General features: G+C 53.5%; 1 protein-coding gene and 1 non-coding gene across 2 annotated transcripts; one reads left to right on the top strand and one right to left on the bottom strand.

Annotated features, from left to right (window-relative positions):
• Positions 1–204: 204 nt before the first annotated feature.
• SHISA5 (shisa family member 5) lies at positions 205–12,432 on the bottom strand. The gene is made up of 6 exons (XM_087824776.1): positions 12,330–12,432; positions 9,635–9,791; positions 5,553–5,645; positions 1,789–1,904; positions 1,450–1,662; positions 205–1,369 (listed from the first exon to the last, which is right to left on the bottom strand). Exons 1-6 carry the CDS (start codon positions 12,391–12,393, stop codon positions 1,290–1,292), a joined length of 723 nt encoding a protein of 240 aa, XP_087680902.1. The 5' UTR covers positions 12,394–12,432; the 3' UTR covers positions 205–1,289.
• A 1,395-nt stretch (positions 12,433–13,827) lies between these two features.
• LOC148091388 (U6 spliceosomal RNA) lies at positions 13,828–13,933 on the top strand. Its single transcript, XR_015715728.1, has one exon. It is a non-coding gene; the product is annotated as a U6 spliceosomal RNA (small nuclear RNA).
• Positions 13,934–20,251: the final 6,318 nt, after the last annotated feature.

The raw sequence follows: 20,251 nt of genomic DNA, 5'->3' as shown, positions 1-20,251 counted from the left end.
TAGTTGGGCGGCATCCCATGCACCGAAAGGCTGCTGGTTCAATTCCCAGTCAGGGCACATGCCAGGGTTGCAGGCTCAATCCCTAGCAGGGGGCACACAGGAGGCAGCCAAACGATGCTTTGCTCTCACATCGATGTTTCTCTCTATCCCTCTCTCTCTAAAAATCAGTTTTAAAAATCTTAACAAAAGAAAGGGGGCAGCAGCTCCAAATGTCTGCATTTATTATAAACAAAAGTGCAGACCCCAGACTCAGAAACATATCAACAGGTACAAAGCTGAGACATATCTGGCAAGAGTAACAGAGGGACTAACAGGGACAGGGAACACCGAGGTATTCGTGTTTGGGCCAGCAGCGACCCAGGGCCCACTTCCACCTTTGGTCCCGAGGCTGGTTGGCCCAGGTGCCCCGCTGCCAGGACAAACTGAACTAGGGTACAGGAGCTGGACTTCTGTGAGGCTGCTGTGAGGGAAGCAGGAACTATCAGGGTAGACGCCCCTCTCTTCTGTGGGCCAATTTCCCTCCAGGACCCAGGGGTTTCAGCCTCACAGCAACTACCACATACATTTTAAAACAGCAAACAGGCAAAAAAGTTTGGCTAAAAGTAAAAACACTACAGGGAGGACACCTGAATGTGTAGGTGGACAGAAGCCACCCTTCCCACCTGTGTCAGGAGCCAGGGGCAGCCAGAACTATGGGTGGATGTGGCCCTCCAGGCGGTCCCAGAGAGGCTGCAGGAATAGCCCAGGGAGACAGCTGTCGAGTGGGTGGGGCTCTGACTTAGGCGTTTTGATATCAGAAGGCTGCCCACTTCCACTGGATGTGACACAGGCTCTGGGAACAATGGGATCAAAATCCAGCTTAGCCAGATCCCAAGCCTCACCCACCTCCCTGCTTCAAGGCTCCAGTGCTCTGGACGGAGGAACAGACCCTGGGGACAGGCCACGGCCTCAAGCAGCGGCCAGCCACCTGCAGCAACCAGAGCCTGTATGCCTTTCACCCACAAAAAGCTGTGCTACCCTAGTGTGGCGAGCCCCACCTGGCCTCCCCCGGAGGTCTGGCAATGAACTCCCACCCCGTTTGAATTTTGCTCGAGGTTTCAAGGAAGCAGAAGTTGAAGTGAGGAAGAAAACAAAGTATGGTCCCAGCAACTGTGGCGAGGACTGTCCCCCACCTCGTCATCATCAAGTGTACAAACAGGACACGCATCCTGCACGGGGAGAAAGGGCTGTGCCCGCAGAGCCGCGCGCACGCGGCCTATCGCGGGGCAGCCAGAGACGCAGGGGTGTGCTCAGTGGGCGGCCTTCGGGGGGTCCATGTAGGCCGGGTTGTAAGGAGGCTGGCTGGCAGGATAGGGCATGGCTGCGCCTCCTGGAAACAGAGAGGAAGTGGTTGGCTGCGGCACCGCGGGGCTTCGCGGTCAGGCAGGGTCAGAGGTCAGCGGTACTCACCAGCCAACGTCTCGTGGTAGGCGGGCGGGCCTGCGGGCTGGGCTGGGTAGGGTGGTGGGTACTGCGTCGGGTAGGGTGCTGCCACCATCCCTGGCTGGGGGGGGATGGGCTGGTAGCCCTGGTAGGACGGCCCGGGGTAGCTGGGCGGCGCGCTGGGAGGCTGAGGGTAAGGGGCGTGCACCACAGTGGTGGACGTGGTGGTGGTCACGATGGCTGCAAAGAGAACCCGCGTCAGGACCCTCAGGCTTGCCGCCCCCCCTCCAGCTTAGCCAAATCGGGGCCCGGGCAGCTCCCCGGCCACCCTGGGGTCTGCACGGTGGGTGGGGTGGGCATGCTTACGGCGAGGTTGGCAACACATCTTGTACAAACAGCAGCAGGAACAGGTGAAGCAGACGATGATGGTGACAACGAAGAGGACAAAGATGGTCAGGCCGATGGCTATAGTTGCCCCAAACCTGTCAAAGAGCCGGTCATGGCCCAGGGCCTCTCGCCCCAGCCGGGAGCAGCAGTCCACACCCCAGCCGCCCCCAGGGGACACCCCTCTTGAAAGGGGGCGCTCTGGGCTGCGCAGAGCAACTTCTGGGGTGTGCAGCTAGAACCTGTTTTAGCCGGTTTCCTCACGGGTAAAACGGGGCTGCGAGTCTATGTAAAGTGGCTCCCTTGCCCACCCTCAAGAGCATGGCAGGGAGTTCTGTGTCCCTGCCATCCACAGGTCTTGTCCACCTCAACAACCGACCGCAGGTGGTCATGGAGCACATGCCACAAGCCAGGCACAGTGGTTTGAGCCAAAAACTCAGTCATGGCCGAGGCAGACTAACTCATGGCCTCTGGGAACCCACGGACCACTGCGGGAGACAGATGCTGGAGGTCACATGACTCAGGAAGGACAGCGACAAAGATGGGGAGATGGTCCAGGACAGCAGAGGCCAGCGTGTCCAGAGCAGCGGGGAGAGGAACACAGTGCACCCAGCCTCCGCGCTGGCTGCTCACAGTCTGGGCAGGGCAGGGCTGTCCTGGGTGTGACCTGAGCCCGCTGGGTGCCAGCACCATGCCAGCTGCTCACAGGTGGGAAAACAGAGCCACGTGGATGACACGGAGGGGCTGGAGGTGGCCTGTCTTCTGGAAGGGGAGGCCTCCCTGCCTGACCCAGGTCCCTTAGCCAGGATCACACTGGAGGGCCTGCTCTTTGAGAAAGCAGGCCCTGGACCGGAAATTCATCAACACTGACTTTAGAGGGCAAAGCCCCTCTGCTCCCATGTCCCTAGAGCTCAAACTCTATTCTAATAAAAGGCAAATGCTTGGAAAGTGCACCAAGCCCAGGAAAACCCTGTTGGAGCCTGGTGAGCTGTAGGGCATCTGCCTCCCCTGAGGCCGGGGGGAGGACCGTGGGCCCGCACTGCCCCGGTGCAGGGGCTTCTACAGCGCAGACAGGCACCTTGGCGGGGCCTAGGGACACACGAAGGACAGGGACAAGATACCCAACTGCATTTGCAAGAGAGGATGTCAGTCAGTAGCCTTCCTGACAAAGAGAGGAGCCCTCACCGGCCCTCCCTCACCCGCAGGCTCCTCCCAGACCCTCTGCTGGCCCAGGGAAAGGGGAAGCACACACTCAGACAGCCACACGCCGGTGCAGGGCCATCACCTCCGGTCCTCGGTCTCCGTCTGTCTGTCTGTCTCTCTCTCTCTCACACACACACACAGAGCACAGTGCGCAAGCCCAGGCTCACCCCATGTCAGCCTCCACGTTCACTCAAGGTCCTGCTCCCGGCTGCCCTTTCCCATCGTGGGCCACTCAGTTTCAATCTCCTCCCCTTTCTCGCCTCCTTTCAGAGAAAAGGAAAGCAAACCCCAGGGCCCTCCCCATGCTGACGTCATGGGCACTGGCAGGAAGCACAGACCTTTAAAGACACAGCGCGCGTGTTAACTAGACGCACAGAAACAGTGAACGGGGCTTGCTCAGCTGATCCATGTTTCACTCACATCAATGTTTCTCTCTCTCACCCTCTCCCTCCCTCTCTAAAAATGTATGTGCATATATATATATATATATATATATATATATATATATAGACACACACACACAGGCACACATATATGATAAGCCTTTTAGTAAAGATGTTTAGATCAGAAAGGGCTTCTCTAGCTCTAGCCGGTTTGGCTCAGTGGTTACAGCATCAAGAGAATCAGCCCGTGGACTGAAGGGTCCCGGGTTCGATTTCAGCCAAGGGCACATACCTCTGTGGCAGGCTTGATCCCAGGCCCTGGTCAGGGCTCGTGTGGGAGGCAACCAGTTGATGTGTCTCTCTCACATCGATGTCTCTCTCTCTCTCCCCCTTTCACTCTCTCTGAAAAGCAATGGAAAAAATATCCTTGGGTGAGGTTTAGAAAAAAAAAGAAAGGGCCATCTCTGGAGCTGGGACACCAGCTCCCACCATGATGCTGACAAGGCAGCAGACCTGCCACGACACAGGGCGTGTGAGAGCCACAGCAAGGCCGCCGTGAGGACTGGGAGTCGGCACCGGCTGCGCCTGCGCCTCACCTCACTTCGTAGGCCTCCCTGCCTTTCTCCTGCACTGTCACAGGGAGTGGGGGACGAGGGTCAGCATGGCCTGCAGGGGGCCTGTCGCCAGAGGATGTACCATTCAGGTGCCTAAAAAGCACACCAGTCCTGCCAGACCATCCCATGAGTGGCAAAGAGCTAGAAAGGGACAATAAAATCAGGATCTGAAAGAACCAAGGGAGCTCCAGCTCTGGAGAGGGAACCAGCCAAGAATGAACACAGCCAGACTGTTCGACGGAGCAGGGCGGGACTCGCCTGCTAAAGTTGGGGGCGGGGTGTGTGCAGAAGACCTGGGCCAACCCCGAGCCCAACATGGCCACACTCTGGGAAGTACATTGCCCACTTCAAGGGAGGACACTGCCCATCCCGGCTGTGCCAGGCAGATGGAGGCTCATCTGGATCCCTGTGCTCTGACCGGGTGCCTCGTTCTTGGGGACCCAGAGGGAGAGCCAAGGGCAAAAATCCAGGAATGAAGAGGAAGAGGGGTTGGTGGTGGGGAGAAGGGGGCAGAGCTGGGGCAGGTCCCCGGCCCCATGTGGTCTTTCCCCTGTCAGGGTTTGCCCAGAGCTCCCAGACACAGCCTGGGCAGCAGGGGCTGGATCCCACCAAGGAGCCAACACTCTGGTGGACAAACAACAGTGCCCTTGGTCAAGGGGGCAGCACAGTGATGCCCACCCAGGGGGACATCTCCTTGGGACTCCGGAGAGGGGGCCACCTGAAGGCATTCACAGAAGTGTCATTGACAACCCTGTCCCTCTACCCTCCCAGCATCTGCTCCTCGAGCCCTAACCTTTTATAAGGCAGGTGCTGTGGGGGCCACTGAGGCTCTGCTTAGAAAGTTTAGAAGATTGGGTTGTTCCCTGACCCCCTAATAGGAGGGTCCTGACATAGTAACCATGACCCACAGACCCTGACATCATTGGTTGTCTCAGTATCTTTGCCCCACCACTAAAACCCCATCACCACGTACCTGGCATGACCATCACCCCCCCCATCACTGTCACCATTGCCACCATTACCGTCACCGTGTACCCACCACCAGCATATCCCTAGAACATCTCCCCGCCACCATCACCCCATCAGCACCATCTCACCACAACTGCTTCCTATCACCACACTGCCTGTTCCCCCATCACGTGTCCCCATCGCCCCCATCACCGTGAGACTTTCCAGCGTCACCATACACTCAGCCCCATCTACCATCACCCATCACCCCACCACTGTGTCTCTCTCTGCTCACTGCACCCATCGGTCACCTGCGCCCAACCCCTCACTTAGGTCAATATGAACCCCAACCCTTGGCCTTTCAAATGCCAACCCCCAGCCACAGTCACCCCCATCCCCGGCACCCAGCACAATGATAAGGACACAACTTCCCAACATAAGGATCAAGGGTCCTGGAGGTCGGACATGGTGACAGCTTTCATGGGCCCCAGCCCAGTGACTCTTTCTCATCCTAGTCCCCACAGCCCTCATCCTACCCCACCGGAGGCCTCTTGTCTCCTCCACCAGGAGATGCACGCAGCCTGCAGGTTTTATTTACCCTGACATGGGGTCACTGTCTATGTCAGAGGTGTACTGCAGCGACGAGCTCAGCTGATTCAGCCTCTCCACGTTCCTCCTGACCCTGGTCAAGCTGCAAAGAGAAAAAAACCTCATGATTAATACAAACCCCACCAGCACACCAAAAACAAACACACACCACATTAGCACACACACAGAACATGCATAAGAGCCAACTCAGTGCTGGGCCCTGGCATCCTGAGAATGGATATCACACACACTACTAGGGTCTTGGGCAACAACGCCAGGCATTCTTTTCAAGTGCACCCGGGACATTCTCTAGGGCAGACCACATGTGAGGCCACAAAACAAGCCTCAACAGATTTGAAAAGACAGCTGTCCTACAAAGTATCTTCTCCAATCACAATGGGATGAAGTTAAAAATCAGTAACAGAAGATGACAATGCCACAGTGTTAAAAAAACAAAAAAGAAATGCTAAAAACAACTCATACCTTGGGAAACTAATTAACATGGTACAAAAAAATTAAAATAAAATTTAAAAAAACTTGTGGGTTAAAGAAGAAATCATAAAGGAAATCTAAAAAAATATGTAAAACGGAATGATAAGATACTACAGGTCAGAATTTGTGAAACAGCTGAAGTAGTTCTGAGAGGAAACAGAACTTTAATAGTGAGATGGTATTAAACTCAGGAAGACGGGAAAAAATAGTGCAAACCCCCAAAGTAAGGAAGCACTTAATAAAGATTAAGTGCAGAAACAGAAGAAGACAATGACCACAAAAAATACAAGAAGATTCACAAAACCAAACTCAGCAGACATCTGGCAAGACTAATCGTGAAAAGGAGAAATGATACAGAAGAAAAAAAGCATAATAAAAAAAAGGGGAAATAACTATAGGTACAACAGAGATTTTTAAAATAAAAACCTCATTTGGATTCTGACTCCAACAAACTACCCATGGAAAGACATTTTTGAAACAAGTGGCATCAACTAAAGACAGACTAGTATTGAAATCTGGTAGTAAGTTACTGTTAATTGTGCCAAATGTGTTATTGATAGAGTGGTTATATTTCTTTTTAAAGGACCATGGTTTTGAGGGACAACTCATAAAGCTGAGGAGAAAATATTTTTAAAAAATCAGTGTGCAGCCCAGCTGGGCGTGGCTCAGTGGTTGAGCGTCGACCTAGGATCCAGGCGATCAGGGTTTGATTCTTGGTCAGGGCACATGCCCGGGTTGCGGGCTGCAGCCGATCAATGACTCTCTCATCATTGATGTTTCTATCTCTCTCTCTCCCTCTCTTTTCCTCTCTCTGAAATCAATAAAGATATATTTTAAAAAATAAATAACAACACTTATACAGTGTTCAAAGAGATTAAAGAAACAATTCAAGAGAATTTGAAATATAAAAAAATAAAAGTCTAAAACTAAAAAATAATACAGCAAATTAATAATTAGACACAGCTAAGGATATGATTTATGAACTGGAGGATAGGTCAAAATAAACATACGTAGACTAAAGTCAAAGGACACAAAAAGATGGTCAATGTAAATACAGAAGACAGTAGGTGAAATATGGAGTACAGTTTACAAAAGGCCTTATATATCTGTAATGAGAGTCCTAAAAAGAGGAATGAGAAGATGGGGCAGAAGCAATCTTTACAGGGATAGTGGCTGCATATTTTCCAAAACTGATGAAAAACAAGCCAATGATTCCAGAAGTACCGTAAACCTCAAGCAGCATAAATTCAAAGAAAACCACACCTAGGCACATCATGATAAAACTGCTGAAACCAAATTACAAAGAGAAAAATCTTAAAAGTAGTCAGAGAAAAGACACATTACTTGCAAAGGAGCAATAATAAAACGGTCAGCTGATTTCTCAACAGAAACAATAGACATCAGAAGACAATGGAATGAAAGCTTTAAAGTGTTAAAAGTTGATAACTGCCAACCTAGAAATCTATAACCAGGAAAAATATCCTTTAAGAAGGAAGGTGAAATAAAGACATTTTCAGACAAACAAAAACCAAGAAAATCTGACACCAGCAGACCTGCATTAAAGGTAGAAAAACATGGTCTCAAATGAAGCTTAAAGAAGTAGGAAGCATTAAGCAGCAGCCAACTGGGCTCCTTCTAGAGCATGCCCATACCTTCCCCATTCCTTTCTCAGGCATGTTTTTTTTTCCTCTCTAAGTTCTAAGGGTCCCCATGAGGCTTGCAACCAGGGGAGCAATGGGCAGTGGCAGCCCGTCCGGGGCTAACTCCCTGAACCTGTCTCCAAGACCTCCTTTTCTCTGACTTTTCAGTGAGCCAACAGCAGCCCCGCCTTGGCTCACTTCTGTCACTGACTTTTACTCCCCAGAAAGTCAACAGCAGCCCCGCCTAGGCTCTTTCCTATTGCTTCTTCTAATCCTAAGCTCTTTTTTGTTTCACTGTCCCCAGCTTTAATAAATGTACTCACACACACACACAAAAAGCAGCAGAGAAAATAAATATGTGGATAAATGTAAATAAATATTCACTGTCAAAAACAAAATATTATCTTTGGGGTTTACAATAGTATTACAGGAGATAAAGAGGGACATTACATATGATAAAATAAGCAATTCATCAGAAAGTAAAAACAATCCTCAATATGTATGCACCTAATAACAAGCATCAGAATTCATGATGCCAATATTGACAGAATTAAAAGAATAAACATATCTGTATTCTCTCAGTAACTGATCAAACAAGTAGACAAAACCACTAAGGACAGAAAAGATCTAAACACTATTATCAACCCACTTGACCTGACACTTAAAAACACTGCACTCAACGACTGCAGAATATACCTTCTTTTCAAGTACATATGGAAATATTTACCAAGAGACAATATATGCTGGGTCATAAATGAGCCTCAATAAGTTTCAAAAGACTGAAATCTTAAAAGAAAACAACACAATGAGGTATTACTGCACAGCCACCAAAACAGCTAAAATTAAAACTTTCTAGGGAATAGCAATGATCTGGCCTGCTTTGGCTCAGTGCTTAGAGCACGCAGATTGAAGGGTCCTGGGTTTGATTCAAGCCAAGGGCACGTACCTTCGGTTGCAGGCTCGATTCCGGGCCCCAGTCAGGGCACATGTGGGAAGCAACCAACTGATGTGTCTCTCACATCAATATTTCTCTCTCTCTCCCCCTCTTTCTCTCCCTTCCACTCTCTCTCTGAAAAGCAATGGAAAAAATATCGAGGGAGGATTAAAAAAAAGTAATAAAAAAATTAAAAAAGAAATATTTAGTGTTTCAAACTGAAAGCATTAAGATCTGTGCATTTCACTGTATGCAATTACACCTCAATTTAAAAAAAATATTTACAATACCAAGTTTTGGAGAATCTGTAAAGCAAACATGGCTGGTAGGCTGGTAAAACCATGATAGAAACTGGAAGTGTCTCCAGAGCTGAGCACCTTCAGTCCATGGCTCAGCAATTCCAATCCTAGACGTTTACCTGGAAGAAATGTGTTTCTTCTAAAAGGCACCAAAGACTTGTTAACAGAGAGAAAGAGAGCACTTAATATCACTCTCAGAATAGCAGAAACTCATGGAGTCTCTGCCAAATGCAAGTGATGATGGTTCTCCCTTTGCTTTTCTCAAAAAAAAAAAGGTGCAGTGTAAACCCGTGGGCCGCAGGCATGGCATACTGTGGGGCACATGCCCACGCATGGTGCCCTCCAGGGCCCACAAGATATGCCTGCACAAATCACATACAAGCCCTCCAGGTACCTGCACATACCACAGGGTACACTCACACAAAGGTGCCCACGCTGAGAACATGTTGGTATAAGTACACGCCCAAGGGTGAGCCATAGGACCAGCTGAGAAACCTGCTCAGCCCCAGGTTGGATGAGCTGGCGCCCTCACGGTAGGGGACAGAGGGGCAAGAGACTAATTGAACAGGGTCTGGGGAGTCCAGCCCAGAGAAGAGACCCCCCCAACCCACCCTGGACCAATGCTCCACCACCATCTTGAGAAGGCTAACAGGCCAGAGGGGCAGGGCCATTTCCCCTCCATGCACAGTCCTGCTGGGGCACCCACCGTGCCTACTGGTGTACCCACCTGTCCTGAATATCAGCACAACCTTCCTTGCTCCATACAAATCTCTTCAGTACGTCAGAGCAGCAATACTGGTTGTAACAGGTGCCACAGCAGAAAACAGGACAGGACTTGGAGAAGAGGTTGTCTCCACCGGAAGCCATACACACCTCACTGTGGGCTGGAGCAGAGAAACACTTGTTCACCTATGGCCAAGGTGAAGCCTCATGCCAGGCCTCAGCCACGTCCCAGCCAACCAGCCCCTTCCCCAGCACAGCTAGCAGGCACAAGCACGCTGGGCCGCCTCTGGCCACTGCCCCAACCAACCCTGCCTTCTCCCCCGGGCCACCGTAGATACTCCTGACTGGGCTCCCTCTTTCCCCACCGGTCCCCTTGCGTTCCGATGAGCTAGTGAACTTTCTAAGTCTGAGTCTGACTGGGCCAATCCCTGTCTCGGGATCAAGTCCACAGCCCACAAAGCAGGGGCCAGACTGCAAAGGGCCTTGAAGGTCAACCCAACTTGCCAGTCCTCCCCACACTCTGCCCATTTTTTTGCCTGGTCCCACCCATCCTTTAGGGCCCTACTACAGGCCACCTCCTCCAGAAGCTGCCAAAGCCCAGCAGTCACACAGCTGAACAAGAAGGCCCCTGGCCAGCTGCTGGGGACCAGGCACTGGACCGGCCAATTTTTTTTTAATCTTCACCCAAGTATATGTTTTTATTGATTTTTAGAGTGAGAGAAATAGAGAAACGTTGATGTGAGAGAGAACCATCGATCAGTTGCCTCCCATACACACCCCAACTGGGGATCAAACCTGCTACCGAGGTGTGTGACCTGACCAGGAAAGGAAGCTGCAACATTTTTGTGTGCGGGACAATGTCCAGCCAGCTGAGCCGCCCAGCCAGGGCCCAGCCAATTCTTCATCTTCATTCCCTTGGCCACAGCAGCCTCAGCCCCTGCTGAACTCTACAATTTCAGGGGTCCAGCCCTGACAACACCCTCATGGCAGGCTGTCTCCTGACCAATTCCCCGCTGGCTACAGTCACACCCACAAAAGTATCCATGCAGCACTTAGCCCTGCGCTGGGCCTGCAGCAGGTGCCTAGGAAATGGTTGTGCCCTCAGTGGCCAGGGTTCTAAGGCACTGGCATAATTTCAAGCCCCAGAACCATCACAAGGCTCTCGGCCACAGGGCTGGGATCTAAAGGCATCCCCACAGGCTGGGGTATGAACAGAGCTTCAGGACACAAAGTCATGATGAGTGGACCTGGTTGACAAGTGTAGAAAATGACCCAGGGCTTTGGGTGACCACAAGGTTTGCAAATTTCCGGGAAGATGCTACAGCTAAGCTCCCATGCATCCTCAGGCTACCTTAGCAGACAGCTAGGGCCCACTGACAGGATGGGACAGTCCAGGATTCTGCCTGGACAGGCCCCAAATGGAACCAGCCAGGTCAGCAAGGCCCAAATGACTGTGGTTAACTGGGAATAGGTCTGGCAAAAAAAACACACACCCTGAAGTGTGGCTAAAACCGCCCTGACACAGCCCTGGAACTCCAGAGACCCAGCCTGGTCAGTGTAGAATGTACCCCGGGGCCACTGGCGGAGCAAGGTCCACTGAGTGACCCTGAAAAGAGAGAATCATGAATGCGGCGGGAAAGGGGAGATACTCTGTCCCTGGCAGCTCCAGGCAGAGCCCTGCTCAGGGCAAAACTGTGGGGCAGACCTTAGAGCCACAGCTCCAGAGCCTCTAAGCTGGGGCTGAAGACAAACACCTGCGACTCTGTTTGGGCCAAGAGCCCATGACACAATTGTCCTTGGACCCTCATACACTCTGGACCAAGCTCTCCAGACCTCATTGGACCAGGGACCAGAGCTCTGACCGCTCGCTTTCCCACCCCAGGTCCTCCAGATTCCTCCCAGCGCTCGGAAAATACAGCCCTTCCCCTGGGGGAAGCCACCCGCCCAGAGGGATCTTTGGCTTCCTCGGCTGGGGGGTGGGGAGGTGTTGCTCAATTCCTAACCCCGAAAGGCCCCCAGCCTGGTCTCCCCGTCTGTGAATCATTAGCCGACAGCCAACCAATCAAGGCCCTGGCGGGGCAGTTCAGTTGGTCAGCGTGTCCGCCCAGCGCCAAGGTTGCGGGTTCGATCCCACCGGGCACTCACGGGAATCGATCAGCGACGCATGAGGAAGTGGGACAGCTCTGTTTCTCTCTCTCAGTTCCCCGCTCTCTCCCTTCCTTTCTCTCTCTAGAATCAATAATAATAAAAAATGTACCATCAACCGATCAACACAGCTGGTCGCCGCCTCCAACCCCAGAGGGCCGCCTCGGCCGTCCCCAGGATCCCAAGGGCCCTGGAGGCGGCCTTTGGGGGCTCCCGCGGGAGAGCGGCGGCAAGGGCAGGCCTCGCGGGGCCAGGCTCCGGACGCCCCCCGGGCTGGGGCCGGCGAAGGGACGACCCCCCCCCGTTTCCAGGACAGAGCCATGCTGCCAGCAGCCGGGGGTCGGGGCGGTGTCATTCAGGCGGGGGGGGTTAGTCCGGGGGCTAACTGCCCCGGGTCCCTACGGGTCGGGGGCAGGGGGCAGGGGGCAGCGGGGCCGTGCTGCCGGGATCGGTTCAAGGGCGGCGCAGGCGCGGCCGCCCCGGCCCCCGGCCCCCGGCCCCCGGCCCCCGGCCCCCGGCCCCCGGCCCGGGCGACCCCCCCAAAGGCTCCCCACCTGGCGGCGGCAGCAGCAGCAGCAGCAGCAGCAGGACCCGGGGCGCGGGCGCCGGCGCGGCCATGGCTGGGCGGCGGGACGGACGCACCGGCGCACGGACGGGCAGACGCGGCGGCGGGGTCGCGCTGCGCCCGCGTCTCGGGGACCCGCGAGGGCCCTCCCCCGCCCCGCCCCGCCCCGCCCCGCCCCGCGGTTCCGGGAACCCGCCCCGGAGGGAGAGGAGGGAAGGAAGGGGAAGGGGAAGGGGAAGGGGGGGAGAAGGGGGAAGGGGAGGAGAAGGGGGAAGGGGGGGAGAAGGGGGAAGGGGGGGAGAAGGGGGGGGAGAAGGGAGAAGGGGGAGAAGGGGGAAGGGGGGGAGAAGGGGGGGAGAAGGGGGAAGGGGGGAGAAGGGGGAAGGGGGGGAGAAGGGGGAAGGGGGGGAAGGGGGGGAGAAGGGGGAAGGGGGGGAGAAGGGAGAAGGGGGGGAGAAGGGGGAAGGGGGGAGAAGGGGGAAGGGGGGGAGAAGGGGGGGAGAAGGGGGAAGGGGGGGAAGGGAGAAGGGGGGGAGAAGGGGGGGAGAAGGGGGAAGGGGGGAGAAGGGGGGGAGAAGGGGGGGAGAAGGGGGAAGGGGGGAGAAGGGGGGGAGAAGGGGGGGAGAAGGGGGAAGGGGGGAGAAGGGGGGGAGAAGGGGGGAGGGGGGAGGGGGAGCGGACGGCCTCCCGGCCCCGTCCCGCCCCGCCTGGCGCCCGCACGACCCCCGGGGCCCCCGGCGTCGCCTCCTGCCCGCCGGGCGCCCTCCCGCAGCGCCCCCGCCAGCCCTGCGCCCGCTGCGGGGGTGCCCGCGGGGGTGCCCGCCGCGCGCGGCCCCGCGCCGCCGGGTGCCCAGCGGACCCTCGCTCTCCTCCCGGAGCTACCTGAGGGCCGGTGAGGTGGCCCGGCCACAGTGCCCAGAGCAGCCCTGGGGCACGCAGTGGGGCACGAGTGCCCGTTTCCTTGTGGAAGTCTAGCCCGGGGACCGAGGGGGACCCCAGCTCTGAGGACACACCGTCGCCCAGCCCCCTGCGGTGACGCCTGGATCTCTAGGGTCAGCCCTGGCCCGGGTGGCCTGCTCGGAGGGACAGCGCTGGGCTCGCCGGGCCGCCGGGCTCCGGATCGCAGAGGGGAGCGGTGCCCGCGGCCACAGCGCTCTCAGCCCCTCGGGCTGCTAGAGCAGATCATCAGACTCGGTGGCTCATAAACAGCATTTATTTCTGACAGTTCTGCGGACTGGGAAGCCCAAGATGCACGTGCCAGCAGAGCCCTGCCCTGGCCCCTGTGGCTGAGTTGCTTGGAGAGTCGGTCCCAGCACCTAAGGGCCTCGCGTCCGGTTCCCAGGCACACGCCCAGGTTGTGGTTGCATCTGGTCAGGGTGCCTATGGGAGGCAACCAGTTGATGTGTCTCAAATGGGTGTTTCATTTCTCTCTGTACCTCCCTCTCTCTCCAAAAATCAATGAAAACAATTTTTTAAAAAACACAAGGGTGCTCACTTGGGCAGCACATATACTAAAACTGGAACAATACAGGGAAGATTAGCCTGACCTCTGCACAAGATGACAAGAAAATTCTTGAAACATTCCATATATATTTTTTTAATATATCTTTTATTGATTTCAGAGAGAGGAAGGGAGAGCGGGAGAGAGAGAGAGAGGAACATCAATGATGAAAGTCATTGATCGGCTGCAGCCCACAACCCAGGGCATGTGCCCTGACCAGGAATCGAACCCTGATCGCCTGGATCCTAGGTCAATGCTCAACTTCTGAGCCACAGCGGCTGGGCCCATATTTTTTTTTAAAAAAAAGGCACCAGCAGATTCTACATCTGATGACATTCAGCTTCCCGGTTCACCTTGTTCTTTCCCGAGTTCTCACGCGGTGGGCGGAGCGAGGGACCTCTCTGGGGCCTCTTCTGAAAGGACACTAATCCCATTCACGAGTGCACACCCTCTCCACCTAATCACCACCCAAAGACCCCACCTCCAAATGCCATCACCGTGAGGGCCGAACACCCGGGTTGATGAGAGTCACTGTTTTCCGCTGTGGATCTTTGCATACCGCGTGGAGCCGAGCTATAGGCAGAAATTCTGCTTGACGCTGGCGAGTGGAGCATATCCAATGACGCCCAGAAAGCCCAGTGCCAGCCAGGGTGTGGGAGCAGGGCGTGGAGAGGCCGACCTGCCCAGGACTGACCCTGGGGCCGGGCCTGGCAAATGCTAAAGTAAAGCGCTGCCAGGGCCCTTGCCATCCCTCTCCACCCGCACCTGGGCCCCTTTCCTCATCTCAGAAAGCAAAACTGCCACACACTCACTTCCCCAAGGGCTGGACCCAGGTAATCATCTGTATGAAATAGGGGCCACATAAAGCCTTGGCTCGTGTGGCCCAGTTGGTCAGAGCGTGGTTCTCTGCACAGAAGGGTCATGGGTTTGATTCCTGGTTCAGGGCACATGCCCAGGTTGCGGGTTCAGGTTTGACCCCCCAGTCAGGGTGCGTACAGGAGGCAACCGACTAATGTTTCTCTCTCCCTCTCCCTTCCTCTCTCACTCTAAAATTAATTTATTAAGAAAAAAAGAAAAGGGGACCACATCCTAAACCTGACAAGCCCAGGGGAGTCCTGCATGGTGGCCTTACAAACAGAGATGGAAAGTAACCACATAATATGGTCTGAAATTAATTATTTCTAACTAAAAGCAGGTCGTGGTGGGTAGACACGTCCTAGGCCAGTATTTTTCCCTAACAAAGGTCAATCTTGACCTTAATTGAGCCTGTCCGTAGTCTTTTTTTTTTGCATCTATGATAACATACCTGATAACATACCTTTGGAATATCAAAGTAATTTGCTCCTACCCCCTCTCAAAGCACAACCACCAGGCCGGAGCAGAGGCCACAAATCCCCTCATTGTCAGCATTATCATGCTAATGTTGACGTTAACTCTCCTACACCCACCTTTGCAAAAGGAGTATATATCTCTTCCCTTTTTACCCCATCCTGGAGATGCCCCCCTTTGCTTTCTCAATCTGTTGAGATTTTGCTTCCTGGCAATTGTTTCCTCCCACTGATAAAGAAGCAGGTGACCAGGGTGATGGGGGGGTGCCAGAGTGTCCCTGGTTGGAGCCAAAGGCAGCGGGAATCCCACCAGGATAAAGGAAAAGGCTCTGGCAAGCCTGGAAGGCTGAGGGGACAGAGATAGTCAAGCCACCGGAATATTCAGAGTTCCTCTTTGTCCCCGCTTCTTGGCTTAGAAATGACTGTTTTTGTATGCTAATGAGATGACTCCCGGTAGAAGCTTCAGGATGAAGGCTGGTCACGCGAAAGACCAAGAACAGAGGGTTGGAGCTTTCAGCCCCACCCTCAACCTGGGGGTTTGGCTCCCAGATTGACGGCTATCACCAAAGGCTTATGATTTCATCAATCATACCAGTGTAATGGAAACTCCGGAAAACCCCTACATGGTGGAGTTGAGGGAGTTTGGGGTTTGCGAAACACTGACGTGCTGGGAAGGTGGTAGCCCTGGGCAGCTTGGAAGCTCCTTCCCCAGTGCCCCACACCCTGCCCTACGCATCTCTTCCATAAACTGGTAACTATAAATAAGGTGTTTTCCCAAGTTCTGAGAGTAGGTCCAGCAAGTTATCGAACTTGAGAAGGGAGTTTAGGAGCCCTCGATACTTACAGCCAGCTGGCCAGAAGTTCCCAGTGGCCCTCTTGGGACTTGGGACTGACACCTGAAGTGGGCACAAGCTTGTGGGACTGAGCCCTTAACCTGTGGTGTCTGCGCTAACTCATGAGTTGGTGTCAGAGTTGAGCTGAGTTGGACACCCAGTTGGTGTGGGAGAATCAGAGAACTGGTTGTTGGTATGAAAACAACACAATTTAGTGTCTGAAGTGGTGTCAGAAAACAAAGCACTGCAGGTAGCCTCTCAGGTGGCAGGAGGGCTGGTGCTGGGAACTTTTTCCTGCACAAAGGCAGGAACCCACATACTACTGGCTGACCCTAGGCAGACCCGCTCAGGGCCGGGACCCCCACCGGCCTGAGCACACCACCCTCGCTCGGCCAATGACAAGCGCTCCTCTCCTCCGTTCTCTGGACTTGCCACTGGTTCCCATTAGACTGCAGGTCCGGAATTGCCATTCTTTGTTGTTTCCAAACAGCAGAGAAACATGTGGCTATGTGTTTAAGGTCAACAGCAATCACCAGGACAGAGCCGAGCAGCGTATACACAGAGACCCTGGGGAACTGGACTCCACGCCTACGTCGAGCAGTCATTTCTCAGGTCTTCTCTTCCTTGACTGCCAGAGTCACCTGACACAGCGGGACACCCCCTCCCGCACTCCCCGCACTGCTCCTCATACCCCTGCCCTGGCCCTTCCTCATCTCCAGCCCCTCGTGTGAGGTCCCCAGGGCGTGGTCTGTAGGCCCCATTCCTTCTCTGTTTACATTCCCCTTGGAGAGCTCATCCAGTGTCGTGGCCCCGAACCATCGACACACCGACCGTGTCATTTCCTACCTCCAGCCCAGGCCTCTTCGACAGCAGACTTGAAGATGCAGCTATCCTGTCAGCATCTCCACACGGATAGACATAAACTGGCATTTCACCTTAATGCACCTTCAGCGGAACTGCTGACCCCTCGGGGCCACCAGCTTCCTCTGTGGGCTCTCACGTGTCCGTAAGTGGTAACCCCATCCCTTGGCATCATGTCTTTCTCACGTGCCTCCATCCAAACCATCAGCCAGTCTTGGCTCTTCCTTCAAAATGTACGCAGACTCTGACCGCGTCTCAGTAGCTCGATCACAAGCTTCATGGTCGGTCACCTGGATTAATCACAGCAGCCTCTGGACAGGTCTCCTGGCTTTTCCTCTGACCCGTTGAGGCCTATGCTTGATTTAACAGCAGCCAGAGGGATCCTTTAAAAATGTTCATCAGATCAAGTCACCTGACTCAAAGCATTTCACAGGCCTCCCATTTCCAAGGCCCCGCATCATCTGGGCCCCATGACCTCTGACCTCACCCTTCTGCAGCCGTCCCAGTCGCCTCTACGTTCCTGGACCTCTGCACTGGCTGTGGAATGAGCCATGGCTTCATCCAGGCCTTTGGCCACCTTTTCAGTGAGGCATTCTTTTTTTCTTTTTCTTTTTTTTTAATGTTTTTATTGAGTTTAGAGAGAGGAAGGGAGTGGGAGAGAGAGAAACACTGATTGGCTGCCTCCTGCATGCCCCCTATTGGGATGGGGCCCAGAACCTGGGCATGGGCCCTGACCCAGAATCGAACCACAAGGTCCTGGTGCATGGAACAACGCCCAACCAACTGGGACACACTGGCCAGGGCACAGTAAGGTGTCCTTGCACCCCTCCCTCACCCTCCCCTCTGATATGCTACATCCTGACTTATTTCTTGACTGTGTCTCCCACCTCTAGAATGCCAGCTCTGTGACAGCAGGGTTTGCTCATAGTGCTTGTTGCTATCTCCCCACTGCTCGGTACATGGTAGGTACTTAATGTGTTATGTTAATGACTTAAACAGAATGAAAATGTATAAAAGGACCCAGAGCAATCAAATTACCACCCACCCAGCCCTTCTGCACCTTTCTTGCCCATCAAAGCAAAGTGCCCCCAGAAGACCTCATGAGGGGAATTACTTTGCAGTGGGAGCTAACTCTTCTCATGCCCCTTCTCTTGAACTTCTTTTATTTATCTTTATTGTTGAAAGTATTACAAATGTCCCTTTTTATTCCCCATTGACACCTTCTACCCCACCCCTGCCCCCACTCTCCAACTTCTTGATATCTCCAGTGCCTTAAACTAGAGATAAGTCCCAGCATGTCTGGAGACCTTATTATAAAGTCAAACCCAGAGGAAAGGCTTATATAGCAAAAGAATTGTAAGACTTTGTTATTTAATGTTGGCCAAAATATGGGGAATATTTGTGGAAAAACTGAGGTCTTGGACCAAGGAGGTAACACTATACATACTTTTAACTTGGGCTGAATTTATCGATACAGGTGCACTTGTCAGAAATTCAGGATACAAGTGCTGGCTTGGGCTAGTGGGGGCTGTTCTGCGTGTCTGTGTGCTCAGCTGAAATGAAGCTGGTCTCACTAATGCAGTGGAGATGCCAAAAGCTCCCTGGTGGAATGTAGAGGAAGGACTCCAAAGCCTCAGGAAGATCCACTGACTCATTCGAAACAAACTCAGATTGAATTTATTAGACAGCTCACCTCACCCCACCCCACCCCAAGTCCCTCAAGAGCGCCCAGAAGAGGCTCCTTCGACAAGGCCTCAGGCAGCTAGTTCACTGGGGAGGGGAACATCTTTGAAAAGTTTCCCTTTGCTAGAGCTGCTGTAAAAAAGTACCGCACACTGAGTGGCTTAGAGTTACTCTCACAGTCTGGCAGCTGGAAGTGTGAAACCAAGAGGTCAGCAGGGCCATGCCCTGGCTCTCTGAGGGCACTAGGGGATTTTGGATTGAGGGCCCACCCACTCCAGGAGGACCTCATCCTAACTTAAAACATCTGCAATGACCCTATTTCCATGTAAGGTCATAGGAAAAGGCGCTTGGGGCTAAGTGTCAATGTATGACTTTGGTGGTGAGGGGGACAATTCAACCCATAACAAATGCCATAGTGACTGTTCTCCACACCTCAGGGCTTCTGCCTGGACACGCTCTAGTTGAAGTGGCTCCTTGGTTTCAATGCAGATACCAGGACCTTGGGTGACAGGGCCAAGCATTGAGCTGCCAGGAGAGGTTCAGAGGCTGACACGAAGCAGGACTCACCTGATGTGAACAGAATAGCTGGAGGGCTGACCAGCGGGGGCCTGGCTGCAGGGGAGAGGACTTCTCATCCATTTCCCAGCCAAGGTCAGTTCACGACCCAGGGGCCCTGCACGAGGTGGGGTGGGCGCCCTTTCAGGGTTCCCTCCCCTCCCTTCCCGAGGAGACGGGTGGCCCCTAACCAGGGTGTGGCGACACTGGTCCTGGCCTGCACAAAGACAGGTTTCACTTCCACTAAACTAGTCTTGCTCAAGCACCAATGTGCCCAGCCCCAGGGAATAAATAATGACGGCAACACCCTCCTTTGCAGGTGATAATTATATTTTACTTTATTTATTAACATATAATGTATAATTATCATAAATAGAACTCAAATGTTGCTGAAACTAATTTCTTTACATTTCATTCAATCTAAATATCTTCTGATCCTACCTAATGGCCATTATTCCTAGCAACCCAAAATGCTACAAAATTCTTCAATGTAACAACATATAATCACTTTTTTAAATTTTATTTTTAATTTTAGAGAGGAGAAAGAGAGAGAGAAGCACTGATCAGTTGCCTCCCAAACGTGACCTGGCCGGGGATCAAACCTGAAACCTGGGCATGTGCCCTGACTGGGATTCGAACCCACCACCTTTCAGTGTACAGGACAATGCTCCAACCACCTGGGCCGCACTGGCCAGGGCTAACTGCTCTTCCTAGGTTCTGGTGGAACACTGGACCCAAAGAAAAATCCTGATAGTTATGTTTTATTCCTTCTGCTATTGCTTTGCTGCTAAAAATCTTCAACACCTTCTTCAAAAAGTGCTAAAGCCTCCAAGGAGGTCAGGGGTCCACCCCAGGAACTCAGTTCTGGGACCCAGGATGACAAACACTGAGCTGTCCCCAACCTCACCTACCAGGAAGACAGTCATAGCTGCTAGCCCTGGAGCCCCAGGATTTGTCATCCAGTGTGACCCAGCGGGGCAAGGCAGAGTCATGGCTGTTGGCAACCCTGAACCACCCCCTCTGTGGCAGCCCAGCCACAGCCACCCTCTGCCCTGACACCCTGGGAGAGGCCCAGGTGGGCACCCGCCATGTCATGTAAACGGAGGAGCACCCCTGCAACCTGCCCTCCTAACAGCCCAGCCCCAGGGCA

This window comes from Miniopterus natalensis, chromosome 15 (assembly GCF_054644295.1).
Source record: "Miniopterus natalensis isolate mMinNat1 chromosome 15, mMinNat1.hap1, whole genome shotgun sequence".
NCBI classification, from domain to species: Eukaryota; Metazoa; Chordata; class Mammalia; order Chiroptera; family Miniopteridae; genus Miniopterus; species Miniopterus natalensis.
This window is presented reverse-complemented; position numbering and strand designations above follow the sequence as displayed.

Excerpts from the sequence above, each read along its gene's own strand:
- SHISA5 (XM_087824776.1), bottom strand. The coding sequence starts at position 12,393 with ATGGCCGCGCCGGCGCCCGCGCCCCGGGTCCTGCTGCTGCTGCTGCTG. Across the intron at positions 5,646-9,634 it reads TGTGCTGATATTCAGGACAG|CTTGACCAGGGTCAGGAGGA; the intron begins GTGGGTACACCA and ends TTCTCTTTGCAG. Across the intron at positions 1,905-5,552 it reads GACAGTGACCCCATGTCAGG|GTTTGGGGCAACTATAGCCA; the intron begins GTAAATAAAACC and ends GCTCTTTGACAG.